Source organism: Heliangelus exortis, chromosome 3 (genome assembly GCF_036169615.1).
Source record: "Heliangelus exortis chromosome 3, bHelExo1.hap1, whole genome shotgun sequence".
Classification (NCBI taxonomy): Eukaryota; Metazoa; Chordata; class Aves; order Apodiformes; family Trochilidae; genus Heliangelus; species Heliangelus exortis.
Genome location: NC_092424.1, coordinates 27,027,320 through 27,044,756, shown reverse-complemented (window position 1 = coordinate 27,044,756; position 17,437 = coordinate 27,027,320). Strand labels below are relative to the sequence as shown.

The 17,437-nt window shown below is 41.1% G+C and overlaps 2 protein-coding genes across 2 annotated transcripts in view; one reads left to right on the top strand and one right to left on the bottom strand.

Moving 5' to 3' along the window:
- Nucleotides 1–2,698, top strand: part of NVL (nuclear VCP like) — a 44,008-nt gene extending 41,310 nt beyond the window's left edge. Inside the window, exons 22-23 of the mRNA XM_071739745.1 lie at nt 1,081–1,151; nt 2,448–2,698. Coding sequence (XP_071595846.1) covers nt 1,081–1,151; nt 2,448–2,492 — 116 coding nt within the window. The 3' untranslated portion in view covers nt 2,493–2,698. The remainder of the gene's footprint in view (nt 1–1,080; nt 1,152–2,447) is intronic.
- Nucleotides 2,699–10,403: 7,705 nt separating this feature from the next.
- Nucleotides 10,404–15,317, bottom strand: DEGS1 (delta 4-desaturase, sphingolipid 1). The gene is made up of 3 exons (XM_071739782.1): nt 15,088–15,317; nt 13,397–14,139; nt 10,404–11,652 (listed from the first exon to the last, which is right to left on the bottom strand). Exons 1-3 carry the CDS (start codon nt 15,167–15,169, stop codon nt 11,506–11,508), a joined length of 972 nt encoding a protein of 323 aa, XP_071595883.1. The 5' UTR covers nt 15,170–15,317; the 3' UTR covers nt 10,404–11,505.
- Nucleotides 15,318–17,437: the final 2,120 nt, after the last annotated feature.

Here is a 17,437-nt window from a genome sequence, read left to right as displayed (position 1 = left end):
GTTCTGTTTTATTTTTAAACAAGTTCTCATCTTTAATTTAGTGCCTGCTGTCTGCTATGTCATCTTTTGCTGTATCAGCAGCAGATTTTTGTTAAACTCTGACATCAAATATACTAATGAGGAATTTTAATGTTTTTTTTTCATCTAAGCACATCCTGATTCACATTACAAACATGTAGGCAAAGGTAGTGGCAGTACATAGCTGTAAGAGCAAAACATGTTGTAATGAAATACATTAAAAATCCACCAAATTGACTCTTTAGATATACTATTTGTACCTCTGTCTGATAACTGAAGAGTATTAGCATTGCAATGAAGCTGCATTTTACTGTTATTTTGGGACTAAGTCTAGATTAATCAAGTGACTTGCTTGCTAGAGTAGCAGAATACATGATTTATTTGAGGTATGCTTATGTTTAAGCATACTAAAAAGAAAAACTGTTCAGAAGGTTATAATTACTGTGGGTAGCTGCATTAAGGTCAAAAATATAATTTGCATAAACTTACCAGGGAGCTGTAAAAGTGAAAGCTTTCATCACTTCTGAGAAATGCCAGACAAAGCAATGATAATAAGTCAATGATTTAGGAATTGAGCATCCTGTAGAAGAATTGGAATGATAACAAAATGTTTTCTAGGTACTGACTAAATACACTCTGTAGGGAAGCTTAATATTAAATCTGTTTAGAAAATAAAGCCCAGCTGGATTTGAGGCATTCACTTCTAGAAGGGTTTAGAGACTTGAACTGGACTTGGTGTAAGCTGCAGTTGACTTGGGATCTTTGAGAATTAAATTCCCCATCTGCAAGTAAAAACAGTAATACCTAAACTAAGTTTCTGAAACAGGTACATGTTCTTTGGCTTAAGGTGCAAGGGATAGAGGAATTAAGATCTTGTTTAGGATCATAGAAGGCTGCAGTAAGTAGTTAGGTGTTTGATATGTGCTGAATTTGATCTCATCCAACTGACTAGAGCATACAGTTGGTTAAGTTTGATGAACACTGTCTTGGAATAAATGCAACAATCTCTGGATTGTCACTTGAGTGTAAATTTTAGTAATGTATTATGCTTTGTTCTTTAAGGGAAAATTGAGATTTCCCATAAACACTTTGAAGAGGCTTTTAGGAGAGTGAAATCTTCAGTATCCAAAAAGGTAAGGAAAGCTTTAAGTATGTAAGAGTCATTACTCTCCTGGAAAATACGCTCTTCCACTCTTTTTATGCAGAGGACTGGTGGGACTAGTTAAGGTTGCAGTATACTTGCATATTCTAAACTGATACTACCTGTTTCTGCATTAAACAAACCTGATGTTTGTTACAAGCTTAGAAATTAAAAGTCCCTCTTTTCAGCTATAGACAACACAATGCAAGTAGCTATCTGGATTACCATGCTGTTAAGGTTATTTTTTAGTATGACATCTTAGGCTTCTCATTGACTTTCCCATTAGTTAGGTATTGACCTGGCTCCAACTTAGGTCTTTGTAATTTTCAGGTAAAAGTCAAGGCCTTTAGGAGTGTACCACACCTAATCACCTTCCCCCCAGATGGATGCTCAACTATTTCTGTTAATGTGCATTATTCATTTTGAGATAGAACATAAAATATATCATCTAAGTTATTTCTTACCTGTCTTTTCATTATTTGCATTTGTCAAGGAAGCTTGTTTTAAATCTTTCCTTACAAGTTATTTTTTTAATGGCTGAGAGGAAAGCTGTTCAGGCATCTTAATTACGTAACTGAGAAGCTAATAAAAATAGGAATTGTTATTGCTGCAAAGCATTTGCATTGTCACAAGTGTACTGCAGCCAAAATACATTAATGTATTAAACTTTGAACCCTAGCAGAAAGCAGTTAACTATTTCCTTATGTTATTGTACATCGATGGCCAGTGACCTCCTCTAAAACTGAAAAGTGATCTTTTGCTCCAGGACCCTTGAAAAATGTTGGTTGTTGGTTCCTTCCCCTTTGATAATCATCACTAGGCAAACAGTTCAGAAGCAACAGCCTTCAAAAACTTACATCTCCTCCAACATACCAATCACTGGTAATTATGAGGACATACTCATGCTTAAGAGTTAATCAGAAATGTCATTCTTCATCTCAGGGGGAGCTTAAATAACCCATGTCTCAGAGCCTTGTATTTTAATTATATCCATTTGAAGAATATTCACTTAGGTATTCTGAACTATCTTAAGGAGTACAAGATACTCATCTCCTATTCCCAGACACTGCTTCCCATCTGCTAGACAAATTCAATCTGAAAAAAGTCTTTATACACCTTTCCATGAATATTGGAACTAGCTTTTTGTTTGTATATGTTTTTAAATATAGCTCCTATAGCTGGTTTATTTCACTTTATTGTTAAATAATACAGATAAAGACACTTAAATATTGTATGATTTTTTTACCACTGTCTGAAATCTTTTTTCTTCTTATCTTGGCACTGCTAGGATCAAATAATGTATGAAGAACTGCGTCAGTCACTGTGCTCGTGATACATTTGGACAATTCCCAAAAGAAACTTAACTCTACATTGGTGGAGAGTTTTGTAATACTTGTTCCTGCTTTCAAGAGACAGGTTGGAAGAAAGCTGTACTAAATACCTCTCAGCTTTTTAATCTCTACCTGCAAAAAGGACATCATAACCTAAATGGCTCTAAAATCATCCTTAACTATTTCCAGAATAAAAGATACAATCTAAGTTTCCTGCTTATCATCATTTACATTTTTAAAAGGAATGCTATTAGAGCTCAAGAGCTAATACCATTCTGATACAGCATTTGGTGCTTTTAATCAGAAATTACTTGGAGGCAGAGAGGGTAACTCTTCAAAGTGTTACATGACTCAAATATCTCATAATGGCTTATAAAGGAAAACAGCTGTTTTTTCAACAACAAGAACTCTGGTAGACTCACTGCAGAACAGGGTAGGGAAAGTAGCCTGGGAAAGTATTGCACTGTATGTTACCAAACCTCTAATTATGCCTTTTCCAAATACAGTCACACCTGGTGATTGTGCCAGCACAGGTTCTCTGATCATCTAAAAGCTTCCCTTCACCTTATCTAAAGGAACTATCCACAGATGTCAAGCTGTCTTAAATTTATCTGGAAGAGAGCAAAGTATGGCAATCTGCGAAGTGCTGTGATACCAAAGAAAACTCTAAGATGCCAAGAATTACCAACAAGCTGGCTCTTGATACATTGTTGTTGCAGATTTGTCTGCTTAAAAAAAAAAAAAATTCTGTTAAGCATGGGGATTTTGTCATGGTTTAGGCCCAGTGGTACTAACCAGGCCTCTGCTCACTCACCTCTCCCCCCCCTCACTGGGGGACAGGGAAGAGAAAATCCACCCAAAGGCTCACTTGCTAATTGAAATATTTAGGGAGGTTTCACTTCCCAATTATAGTAACAGGCAAAAACACATACTCAACTTGGGAAGGAGAAAAAAAAAAATAACCAGGAGAAAAAACATTACAAGATCTTAATACCTTCCCCCAGCCACTCCCTTCTTCCCAGGCCCAGATCCCTTCCCTGCAGCATCCCCCTTGGTGACACAGGGGAGGGGAAGGGGGGCTTTAGGGTCAGTTCCCCACACGGTGTTTCTGCTGCTCCTTTCTCCTCAGGGGGAGGACTCCTCACATTCTTCCCCCACTCCAACAGAGGGTCCCTCTCATGGGAGAGTCCTTCAGGAACCCCTCTGACATGAGTCCCCCCCCACAGGTGCCATTCCCCCGGGAACTGCTCTAGCCTGGGCTGCACAGAGTCTTGGCTGCTGCAGGGACAGCCACATCCTCTGACATGGGGTCCTGCACAGCTGCAGATCCACAGCTGCCTCTCTCCATGATCCTGCACATGCTGCAGCTCCCCATCTGCTCACCCGTGACACTCCCCAGCAGGAGTTCCACATCTACAAAATCCACATTTGCCCCACTGTGGCCCTTCAGGGGTTTCTCCACCGTGCTCCTCCATGGGCTGCAGGGGCACAGCTGCCATCTCATCACGGGCTGCAGGGAAATCCCTGCTCAGGCACCTTCTCCCCCTTCTTTCTCACCAACCTCGGTGTCTTTGCTCTGGCGTTGCTCTCACCTTCTCCTCTCCTCTGCAGGTTGTTGCAGTTTTTTTTTTATTATTATTATTTATTATTTATGCAGTTTCATTTTCCCTTTCTTGACTACGTTGCTTGCAAAGGTACATACAGCTTTCCATCTGCTCAGTCTTGGCCAGAGGCGGGGCCAGCACTGGAGCCGGGGAGCTTCCAGCTGCCTCTCACAGGAGCCACCCTTGTAGCTGCTGCATTTCTAAAAGAAGCACTTCTCTAATCCAGGGCAAATTTCTTAGCTCAAGTGTTTTGATACCTTTTGGAGGGAGGAAAATGTTACTTTTTTAAGCAACAGGCCAAGAGCCTCCATCTTTTTTTTTTTTTAATACAAGAAATTCCATTTTGGAAAGAGGGTCATAACTTTCTGCATCAGCATACTGGGAAGTATTGTTAAGACAAAACACTGAAATGTGACAGTTACTATGCAACTAATTTCTGAAACCTACAAGTTTTCATGGATTTTTTTTACCACTGACATCGTTCTACAAAAGTTCTTCAATCATTAATCTCAGGTCCTATCTTTGAGCAGTTGTATTCTTCTAAAAAGCACTACAAACATATGGATGTTTTATGCTATGATTTTCCATTACATATGGTAAGTTTAATAACTAATTTTTAAAGTCATAAAATTTACATATGAAACTGTAAAACAGTTTTTGTGAGCAACAGTTATTCTGTAAGCATACCCCCTACTTATTTTAATATTTAGGAGGGAGGATGTGACCCTGAACAACTTGATCAAGCTTCAGGACTGACCTTGCCTTAAGAGAGAACGGTGCCTTAACTGGGATTCCTTGAATTGTCATTTGACAAAAAATCGTGCACATTTTTTTCCCTAAAGGTAAATGTGAAAAGCTATTACTAATAACTAATCACCACAGACTTGTGTGTTAAAAATACTGCCACTCGTGGCAGCTGGTGCTTGCCACTGTGAGTTTTACACAGCATGGAATGATATTTCTCCCACTGCCATGGAAGCCTGAGACTCAGTGACTCAAGTTGTGGCCCATATGCCTGAAATATGAAGTCCCTTCATACAAAGCAGATAATGATGTGTCTGCATATAATTGTAAATTTGGCTTGGAACTTTAGGAATTACTGTGATTCCCAGAAATCTAGGATGAAGGACCATCATTATATCTCCAAGTAGTTTCACCCTTGGATGTTCATTACTGTGAGGTAATGCAAATAGTATATACCAATTAAATTACTAATGTAATACTAGGTGTCATGTATAGAGCTATAAAAGAACCAGCTATGTAACATATGTTAACTTTTTTCTGTTTTAGCTCTCAATCTATGAGTTTAAGTTTTTTACTACCTTCTTAAGTAAAAGCACTTTAAGCTGTAACTGTGTGAAGGCAAGCTATGAACCCTCTTTACAGGGTTCTCTTGAGAGCTGACAAATGAAAACAGGAGCTGGAACTCCATGGAAACAGTGTATGCTGCCTCAAATACCAATTTTGAAACTGGTCTCAGAACAAATAAGTATAAAATACTTGGCTCGGGAATTAATAAAAAATCTCCTAACAGATAGGTTACTTCAGAGGTAAAATTTAGAAATAGTCATCCTTTCTTGGAAAAAAGGTCAGGCAAGCAAGCTACTTGTTACAGTTGAAAATAACCACATGAATTTTCTCTCCTTTATGGATATATAGAGGCAAACCCTGCTACCATACTTACAAATAGTTGCAGTTAACAAGCCTATGAAGGATCAAAATCCATAAGCCCTAGCATATTCTCCTAAGAATTTTCTCCTCCTTTCTTTTTATTATGATATTCCTGTGTTTGTATGGAGTAAGGAAGCAAGGTAGGTCTTGCAAGGCAAGATTAAGGAAAAAATACTGTTCAAATAGTAGAAATAACAATATAGACCTAAGAGTTTCAGCACAAAACATCTGTTTAATATACAAGGTGAATGGTTATCATTCTCCATAATGCATGATAGTGGAAGAAGTGGGGTGCAGTAGGGTTTGAAGTTACAAGAAAATCTCAAGTTCTGGGGCAGAAAAAGCCAGATCAGTCAAATGACTATATCCTGTTTGCTTACCTTGTCCAGGCCACATGTGCATCAAGGAGCAGACAAGGGGACAAGGGTAGGAAACAAATCTCTACTTGAGCAGTCGCAAAGAAAGTGCTGCATCCACACTGCCTTCCTTTTTTTTTTTTTTTTTTTTTTTTTTTTTTTTTTTTTTTTTGGTGGGGGGTAGGGGAGGAAATTCTGCTTAGGCTATCACTAAAAAATAATGTGATAAGAGATAAAATGCAAGACTCCTAGTAGTAGAAAATGGGAATCACTTTAAGGAACAAGCCTTTTCATGCAATAGAGAACACTACTTTGTTGTGCATGTGCAGCCATCAGCTTCCTACCAGATGTGCCTAGAAGAGGTTTTCCCTCCAGTCATCTCACTCTGTTTCTGTTGGGACAAGATCAAGAATTTTTTTATCGTGCCATTCTTGTCTCCCTTAAGCACTGACTGGGGGAAAAAGCAGTGCAGCAAACTGTCAGCAGGGAAAAAAATAAAATTAAAAAAAATAGAAAAAAAGATGCTGTCTTCATTCTTGTCTTGACAGGAAACATCATTTTTGTCCTCAGTGAATAAGACAGTAGACCACTGCAGACTTAATTGTGAAATAAAGAATTTGATAGAGAAAATTGTGTACAGAGTTGCATGTTGCTGTACCAAAGGCACAACTATGAATCAGACACACCCACTAGTCTGATTGCTTTCCTATGACCTTGTAGAAGCAATGTTGGCAGACCCAGAAGCAGCTTTTGTGCTTTGCAATGTACAAACTAGAGCAGAACTTGCTTTAAGTCTTTTGAGACTTCCAAGTTACAGAGGAGTACACTTTCTGAAAGCTGTATCTTAGAGCTTTTATGCGAGACTCCTACCTGCAAAGGACTTCTCATTGTCCAACAGAATTAGTACTACAGAATCACAGAATGTTAGGGGTTGGAAGAGATCCCTATAGAGATCATTTAATCCAACCCTGCTGCCAAAGCAGGACCACCTTGGGGTAGACCACACAGAAACACATCCAAGCAGGTTTTCAAAGTCTCCAGAGGAGACTCCTCAACCTTTTTGGGCAGCCTGTTCCAGTGCTCTGTCACCCTCACAGGAGAGAAGTTTCTCCTCATGTTGAGGTGGAACTTCCTATGTTCTAGTTTAAACCCATTATTCCTTCCTTGTCCTATTACTGGGCACCACTGAACAGATTGTCCCCTTCCTCTGGACACCCACCCCTCAGATATTTATAGACATTAATAAGATCCCCTCTCAGCCATATTTTCTCAAGGCTAACCAGTTCCAGTTCTCTCAGTCTTTCTTCACAGGAGAGATGCTCAAGTCCCTTAATCATCATCACAGCTCTCCATTGGACTCTCTCCAGTAGATCCCCATCTCTCTTGAACTGGGGAGCCTGAAATTGGATACAGCTCAGTCTTTCTTCACAGGAGAGATGCTCAAGTCCCTTAATCATCATCACAGCTCTCCATTGGACTCTCTCCAGTAGATCCCCATCTCTCTTGAACTGGGGAGCCTGAAATTGGATACAGTAGTTCAGATGTTGTCTCACCAAGGCACAGCAGCGGTGGAGGAAATCCTCCCTAGAGCTGCTGGATACACTTTTCCTGATGTACCCCAGGATACAATTGGCGCTCGGCCACAAGGGCACATTGCTGATCCATGGAGAATTTACTGTCCACTGGGACTCCCAAGCTCTTTCTCCACAAAGCTGCTTTCCATTAGCACACTTCCTAATCTGCAGGGGTGCTTGGTGTTATTCCTACCCAGATGCAGGAATCTACACTTGTCCTTACTGAACTTCACGAGGTTCTAAAGCCTGTCTTCATGTCACTGGAGAGGGGCATCTTGCCATCTATAGAACTGAATATATCGGTTGTTGATGCTTATTGTTAAACAAAGAATAAACAGCTTTAAGCTCTACTGTGGCACACCACTTCAACTGATAGCAGAATAAATGGCAAGGAGGCATAAATGAACCAAAGCTTATTACCTAACAGTGTCCACCCACCTAGCATAATGTATTCCTCATCATCAGTATACTTTAAGTATGTGTTTTGCGCTTGCTGGCTACATTTAAAGACTTAATCAGAGGAGTTTTGGAACACAGAAACAAAAGTCAAGTACTTTTCAGCTAAGCTGTGATTCCAGGTAAAAAGGCTTGCCATGGAGTATGGAGCTCTGTAGCCAAGATGCACTCATCCAACCTGTTAATTGGCCGCTGTTATGGAACAGACAGGTGCAACAGCAGAACAAGAATGCCAGAGGCAAGAGTTGTCTTGAAAGAGGACTATACCCACACCTGTCCTCTGGCAAAACTCGTGGCAAATGTGATCAGATTCCAGGCTGCATTGCTTATTCCACCTCAGCAGTTTCAGATAACCAGGGAGGAGATTGAAAGCCATGCAGTGTGGTTTATTCTGAAAAGTTTGCTCTGAAATCCCTGAAGGGGTTCTGAACAGTTTTAACTGCAGCTAAAATTTAGATGGCATGTTTAATACAACTGGCCCTAAATCAGCTCTCTTCTGACAGTGAAACTCATACCTTCACACAAAGAAGCCTGCCATACCCACAAAGCAGTAAGATGCTTCAGTTACACTGAAAGGAACAAACCTTAAGAAGTATATAAAAAGGACAAAGTTAACTCATTGTAATTAGGTTAACTGTCAGGGTTTTTAATTTGTTCTCCACTTGTCAAAACTCCCTCCAACATTCAAATAAAATATTTTTAAAATAACCTGTTCTAACAGATATATTAATAACATTTATCGACATCTATTTCATTCATTAAAAACAGTAACTGGAGAGTTCATATGCGTTTTTTAAAAAATATATTTTCTTATTTCTGTGACATGCCTTTGTACTAAATACCATCTTGCAAGTATGACTGGAAAAAACAGACATCAAGTACAAATCAGGCATTCCAGGTGGTCTGAATGCCTTTTACCAGTGGTTCAGAAAAGCTTTGAGGTATGCTGAAATTAGACATGAAGGCCTTTTGACTATTACATAGGAGTTATATGCTTAGAACGGTAGCTACCAGCGCTTGCAAGAATTAGGCCATGATATAGGTCCAAACTTAGGTGTCACTGGCTCAGAATAACCTGTTCCAATAAGCATTCTCCAAAAGGTAGCAGAAGTTTCAGAAAAATCTATGGCAAGCATAGGTACCTCCCATGGAATCCTTCAACATTCCACAACTGTTAAGAGTGAAAGTAACATTTTTACTCTCAGAATTGGAAGGGAAGATCATAGTCAGAACACCTTAAAGCAACATTTCCTATTTCAAATGAGATGGCAACTTCAGTCCTGTTTAAAAGCAGGATTTCACACTTGCACTACTCATTGGCCTCTTAAGGGCATCACTGATTCCATGAAGTAGGTAACTAAGCCCAATTATAAAATTTTGATCCTGAACTCCGGTTACATCAAGTATTCACTTAGGATAACTGAACTCTTAAGCTTTAGCTTTTAGCCATAAAACTTTTTGGTGGTACTTTCCATCCTTCATCCAGCTATGGTAAGCCATGAACAAAGATTTAATTTCACTTTTCACTTGTGAATTTCACTTCTTAAATTGAGACATCATGCAAAAGTGGCTTAAAAGGAAACTGGTTTTCAGCATGTTAAACCTAATGGAGTCTTTCAACAGAAGTCAAGAATCACTGGGTCAGAAGAAAACTAACACTTCATCTATACCCTCACTCAATGAAACATGCCTTGCATCTGCTGTAAAACCACCAAATTTCTTGACTGACTTATTTTCTTATTAATTGGCCCAATACTACTAACTTTAAATCTTTGCTTTTTAGTTATGTGTAAAAATACTTGAACTATATTTTGACATTACACTCTTACCTTCTGCAGTATGCTGGCTGCCTAGCATATTATTGGCACCCATCATAATGAAGCCACTTAAGTGGCAATTTCATACCATTTCTATTACAAGCCACAGACAAGGGCTCACACTCAAAAAAGCCAAACAAACAAAACTTGAAGACATCAAAAATTCAGTTACTTACAGCCTACCAGTGTGGACAGCACCCAAGACTTCCCTCAGATCCCATCAATCAGGTAAGTGAAGAACATGCCATAAAGTTACCATGTATGGCTGATTTGTAGCCATCTCCAACAGCTTAAAGCCATCCTAAGTACATTAGACAACAGAAGGTAAATCTACTGTGGTGAGGTACATTGAGATTCTTCAGTGTCCAACCAGTCTATCCCATTCTCTGTTACCAATTTTAAAAATTCACAGGCAGGAAAACTGGTATCACCATCTGTGTTCCCAATCACATTTTAATATTTCAGCAAAACAAGCACTTGAGTGAGGCAATTTTTGGTAGTTTCAGGGCTGGGGAGGGGTAAAAATCAAGGATCTTGGAGCAACACTTTTCTGTGTACACAAATGACTAATAGCTGCTTAATAGGTACAGTTGTCAGAAGTGGTAGCTGGCACTCTTTGCTGGACCAGTATCTGCTTTAATAGACTCAGTTTTCTATACACACCGTATCTCCAAATGAGTGTAAATATTTATAGATTGAACATTTAAAACCATGGTAACAGCAGAACCAATTAGGACAGGCCTAATAATTTTTCTTTGCAGATTAAAAAAAAAACTGCAACAAGATTTTTCCAATATGAAAAACCTAGTTATATTAACTTACCTAATGGCTTACACAATACAATTCTAAATGCTAGCTGCTCCAGATATATGCTAGCACAAGCATTTTAGACAGGAGGTGGCAAATTTAGCAGTACCCTTGAATTCCCTACCTTTTTACAATGAAGTCACACAAACCATCTCAAAGATGCCCATTTCATTCTGGTAGAGTGCTCCTTTAAAGTACTTTCAGTAGACAGAATTTTAAAGTAATGCTTCAAATGACATGTTACACACTTAGAAACAAGCAGATTTAAATTTCTGTGCAAACTTAGTTATTTAACACCTAAGTTAAGAAACAGATTCAACAGAAGACAAGTTAACAAATCGTATTAGTTTAAAATTAACAGGTAAGTACAGCATTTTAACACTACAGTAATCTAAATAGAATGTTTGGGCAGTGTACTGAATTGAGAACTTTTAAGTCTGACAGGTATTTTACACAGATTCAACACCTGCAAAAGTAAATTCTGTAATGAAATTATTTAGCATTATGCATATAACACTGATCCTTAGGCAAACATATACACATTAAACCAGTGAATCTGAGGACTGTGAGGAATGTTACAGCTGGTAGGAGTCTACTACAAAATCCTTAAGGATGCATTGCTGTGTTGCTGTAGATCTTAAAGGACACTGGTGAACATGTTTAGCAAGAGACCTTATACCAGCCACTTTAAAGCAAGCAGACATTTCAAAGTTTATTGGTTGCTAGAAGTTTAATCTTGCTTCACTTCACCCTTTAATTGCCTTTTCATGCGTGAATATGGGCTGATTGTGTCATCCATCACGAAGTCATACAGTACTTTTATCCAAGAGTTGTACTGGGGCAGGTTGTCATAGTATTCAGCTGCTATTTTCTTCACCTAATGAGGAGATAAAAGGTTTATTTGTTTATATTAGTACCAGTAGTGAAAATGTCACAATGCTCTAACTTAATGCAAACTACTAGAAGTTTCAGTATAGATTCTACAGAAAGACTTCTAGTGCCAGCGTGAAAGTTTCTTGAAGGAAAAAGCAACTCCCTGGATGTGAAACTTTAATATTAAAGGTAACCAGAACAAACATCTCTAACACTGTTCACTGTGCTACCTACAGGATCATGTAGGTAAAAAAAACAAATGCAGGCAGTTTGGTTGCCAGTGGAAGTGGGTGACTCAGTTCCGTGCTGACTTGTAGGTATACCACTATCACTAAAGAAGGATGTTGTAAGTTTTTGGAAGACCAGTTTAGCACAGCTAGTTTTACTTATATATGGTTTCAAGCTCTGGTACTCAGAAGCAGCATCTGATTTCTGAGGAACATCTTGGTTCTGAAGACAGACCTTAAAGACTGAATATAAACTGCTTCTAAAAACTTCATACCAACTGGACCACTGTTTCAAATTAAGAAAGCTCGAGTTTCAGTTACATACCCTTACTGATATTTAAGGCCAACCACCTAACGCATTAAAAACCTCAACAAAACTACTATTCACTAAATTCCACAGCTTTAGATTGAAGAAAAGGATTAATCTGTATGAACAATCCATGGCATCTACATGTGTGGTTTGATGATAGCTTTGATCTTTCATCACACCTATAGACTAGTGCATCTATCCAATATACTTTTACTCAACCATAATTATTCTCAGCTTCCCAGTGTCTCAGCTGGAATCACGTGTTCAGTACTTCAGCAATCTTTAGCACATAGCATAGCAGAATCCAGACCAAACTAATTACACTGGTCTAAATGAAGGCCTTGTTTTCTTACCAGAACTATAGGTACTGCTGAACCAGAGCTGGGTATTTACCCCTACAATTTTCATTGAAGATGAGTTTTAGGTGCAGCCCTGGAAGCTTGGGTTCCCATGTTTCAATTGGGAAACAAATACCATGGTAATTAAAACAAACCAGCAAATATTTATTGAAGAGGGGTAAAACCATTTTGAAAATTTGTATCTGTTACTCATGCAGATGTAAGAGGTTTTAAGTCCTAGCTTTGCAGCCTTCATTCTGTCTAAGTATAGCTGATACTTAGGGTTCCAAGGTTCTCACTGGAGGAAACAGATGGTCCAGAACAGAAAACTATTAGACACTGGTCAACAGTACAAACATTTAGCTGCGCCTTAAATCATTTCCCCACCAGTGTCAGTGACAAGAGACTGAAGGATAAGCATGCATTACTAGATAGTCCTTTAGATTTACAAGACAGAGGACAAATCTCTGAAGGTATCTGCAACTTTTAAAATAGTTTTCTGCATACTTATAAATCCCAGAAGCCAGAGGGCTGATTGCAATTACAGAAAATTTATTGTAAATCACACAAAAAGACATGTATATCCTCCCCTCTCCTTTTATAAAAGAAGTTTGATCAGCCAGCTCATTGGAAGCCTGGGATGAATATCAATAAAATGATAAGTAACTACCCCATCATTCAACTTAGCAACGGATAGAGTTTTTGTTTGGTGTGAGTTTGTTCTATTTGGGATTTTTATTTACTGTTGCTTTTGTTTTGGTGGGGTTTGGTTTTTTTTTTTTAATCTCACAACTTTTATTCTTCTATCAGTGTTTTACCCAATTTTCAGGTCAAAGCTTATATTAAGAAAAATAACCTTGGAGGTCAACTTACCAGTGGAAGGCTCTTGCCAGGAATATTGGGAAAGTCATGATGTTCATTATGATAGCCAACATTAAAAGTGAGCAAATTAAGTGGCCCATAGTAAGAATAAGTCTCATGTCCTTTCAGAAACATGTAATGTTCAGCTATGAAGTGTCCTGAAATTGGGTGCAACCCAAGTCCAAGTAATGAACCAGCAAGCATGTAAAAAATGGATTTGACACCCCATAAATTATATAACACAACATCAAAGGAAAGCTGAGCCAACAAATTGATTATTTCAAGTCGAGTGATGGGTTTGGGGTTGATGCAGAGAGGTCTAATTGCATAGAAAAAAGGCTGAAGAACAATCCACATGAACTTCCTAAAACGAGTGCAGAAAAACCAGCCTTCAAAGTTGGTAGGAATGTCCACATCAATTCCATCACCTCCTAAGTAACGATGATGATCCATGTGGTATCTCTTGAAGGATATGGAGTATGGGACACCAAGAGGGAGGTTGGCAAATATTCCAAACCATCGATTCCAAATTGCTTTGCAGTTACCAAAGGCACTATTGTGAGAGATCTCATGAATAGCCAGAGTCATCGAGTGGCTAATACAGCTTCCAAAAACATATGCCCAGAAGATAACCCATTTCCAATCCAAGTCTTTAACTAGGTAAAATGCAGTCAGCTGCGCAAGAACCATCAGCACAACCACCCAGATCAAGTTGTAGTCTGGCTTCATCAACGCTTTTATCTCGGGATGTTTAGCTAGATGGAAAAGAACAAAACTGGAATTTAGAAGCTGTCCTCAAAGTCAAATATACTTATTAGATTACAAAAGCACATAGTAACTTCTTCCCTTCCTCACAATTAGGATTCAGCTGCGAAAATAATAAAAACGCACAACTTTTCCACTTGTGACATTTATTATGATAATGAATCCCTCAGGATTAAGTCACTTTGGCATTTTTTTGTTCATCGACTAGACACCTATATGGCAAGCAACACAGCAAACATCAGTAACACCTCCAACCTCCTCAGGAAAAACACGGCTTTAATCTGGCAACCCACAAGTAATTCCCAACAGCTCCAGTAAGCCCAGGTCCCATTTATTCCTCTTCCTTGAAAACGCGGTTGTTTACCAGGCGGTTATTTACTGGGTGCCGCGATAACCTACGAACAACACACTCCCTATCTGAACTGGTATCAGTCACTCGGGTCGCTTCCTATCCGCACGAAGGCTTCGCGGCGGCAGCGGGTGGGGATGGGCTCACAGCCCCCGCAGGGAGGGTTCCCCGCGCCGCCGCCATGCAGCTGACCAGCACTGGCTTCGCAGCTCTGCATGGCAACCCAGCCCGGCCCGGCCGCCACACCTTCCAGGGACCGGGACCCGCCGGCCAACGGCCTCCCCTACCTCCTTCCCCTCCCCTCCCCCGCCAGCGCCGCTAAGGCGGCGGCTCCCGGCTTCACGACCGCGGTCAGCGCCGCTCTCCTCACAAGGGCCCGGGGCCGATTTGGGCCCTGCCGGGCGCCTCGGCGTCCTCCGACCGCCCTCCCCCTGCCGAAAGCCCCGAGCGGCGGTCGGAGCGGGACGGGTGACCCGGCTCGGGCGCCCGGCAGCCATTTTGTAGGGGTCTGCCCCCCCCCGCCGCCGCCGCGCCACGCATCCGCCGGCCAAGGAGCGGCAGCACCACCGCCACCCCTCCTCTTCCTCACCCAGGATTTCCTTGCGGCGGTCGGCATGAGGCTGGTCCGTGTAGACCCACTCGAAGTCCTCTCTCGCGACCGTGTTACCCATCCCGGCAGCACGGAGAGACCCCCTCAACCTCTAGGTCCGCCCGCTTAACCCCTTCTACCCCTTCTTCCCCTCCCAGCAGCTCAGCTCCCGGTGCCTCCCCGGCACGGCTCCTTATAGCACTGCGGAGGCGGTTCAGAGCGTGTGCCCGCCCCCCGCTCCGCCCCGCACCCTGGGTTACTGCTTGCAGCCCGGGCTGAGAGAGCCCCTGGTGGGGCTGAGCGCGGCTTCCTCCGGGGCTGAGGTGTCGGGGTGGTGAGGCGGTTGCACCGGAGATCAGCGGAGAGGTTCCGCCGCTCAGCCCCGCGGCCTCCAGGCAGGCCTGCAGCTCCCTGGTCTTGGCGAGACCTCCTCATCCCCTGACGACAGCCCCGGAGGCTCGGCGGCCGCAGAGCGCGTCCCCAGGGCTCGGGGTCGGGGGTGAAAGGGTCCGTGAAGAGCTGGCGCATCGGGGAGCGGAGTGCGGGGCCGGGACAGGTCTCTCACCGCGGGAATCCCGCTGCCTGAGCTGCGGGTGGGTACCAGGGGTAACGCCGTATGCGTAACGAGTGTTTAAGGAGGGAGAGAAAATTCTTAAAAAAGATGTGGACAGGCTGAAGAGGGTCTAGAGAAGGGCCACAAAGGGGATGAGAGGGCTGGGCAGCCTGCCGGATGAGTAGAAGCTGAGAGAACTGGGCGGCTTAGGGGAGAACCTATTGCTATGGTACTGGTACATAAAGGGTGGCTACCAAGAAGATGGAGACTCCTCTTTAACAAGGAGTCATATGGAAAATACAAGGGGGAACGGCTGCAAGTTATTCCTGGGAAGTTCCCAACTGGACACCAGGAGGGAGTTTTTCACTTCGGAGTTAGACATTGGAATAATCTCCCCAGAGAAAAGTGGTGGATTCCCCAGCACCAGATAATTTTAAGACTTAGATTAACAGGGTGCTGTACCGTCTCATCTAAACCATGTTTTTACCTGGAAATGTTGAACCATAATCCTTCTGGTCACTTCAAACCTGGCACTCTGTGATTCTGTGACCCCAGAGCAGCTCCTCCATCATTCACCATGGACTGCAAGAAACTGGATAGCTGAAGCTTCAGCAGCTCTATGTTCACCTCTCTGCCTCCCATTCCTTCCTGCTGGATGCCTTTAATGCTGTTTATATGGCTGTAACCTGACTGTGATTTTTCTGTCCGAGTTTTTTGAACAACCAGCCCAGAAGTCCCCACAGATGGGCAGGCAGTATGACCCAACCTGCTTCCTTGCGGCTGGAAACAGAACCAGCTTCTTACAGCAGGTCTGTAAAAAACACTTTTTCTTTTCCAAAAGTAGGAGATGTGTGGTTGTAAGAACTAGCTATCTTTTGTCCAAAATCTAAATTTTTGTAAGCTGCCTAAAGACACTGAACTACAAGTCAAAACTCCTGTGCTAAGGTCTCCTTTTTCTTCACCTCTTGTTGTAAGATATATAATAATTTCTTTGATGACATCCTCTGTAAGAACTAAACTCCGTTTACTCTGTCCCTGCATCTATTTCTCATATAATATTGACTGTGGGCAGTTTTTGTTGAGATTATGTAGAAGTGAAATGACTGCTTGCCTGGAATTTTAGTTGTCTGTAAATCCACTCAAAATATTATAAATCAGTATCAGTGAAAAAAACAGCAGAGGAAGTTATCACAAATAAACTATACCTTATCAATTAATGTGATATTAATATCTTAAAGTTTATGATGCATTACTTAAAATGTATTTGCTAAGAGCCCCAAGTGTAACTAAGTGTTGGGGAAATACAAGCCCTACTTGAAAATGCTTACAATCTAAAGTAATGGACAAAATGCAGGACCTGTAAAACATAGCAGCTTCGTGAATGATTTTGTTTACCTGCATTTTTAATCTGTGTTTATTAGGATGTAAATTTTTAATCTGTGTTTATTAGGATGTAAATAAGAAGTGAAAAAGGGAGCAAGTAGAGGAGAGATAGAAATGTTTATGCACAGCTTTTCCCTCCTTAGTCACAAGATCTGAATTTTGCAGACATTTTGAGGACTGGTGCAGCAGAAGGGGTAAAGAGATGTTTTAAAGCATTTTGCTCTTTCAGGAGATGATTGGTTTTACTTTTTGGCTCAGTAACCACAATAAACCAGGAAGTGCTTCAGAGCTACCCACAGAAGATGACTGTGAAATCAATGGGATCTCAAGTGTTTCACTCAGCTGCACTCTAAACCCTGTATGTAATGTTTATGAAAATGTTCACTTCTTCTTGTAGTTCAAATATTAGCACTG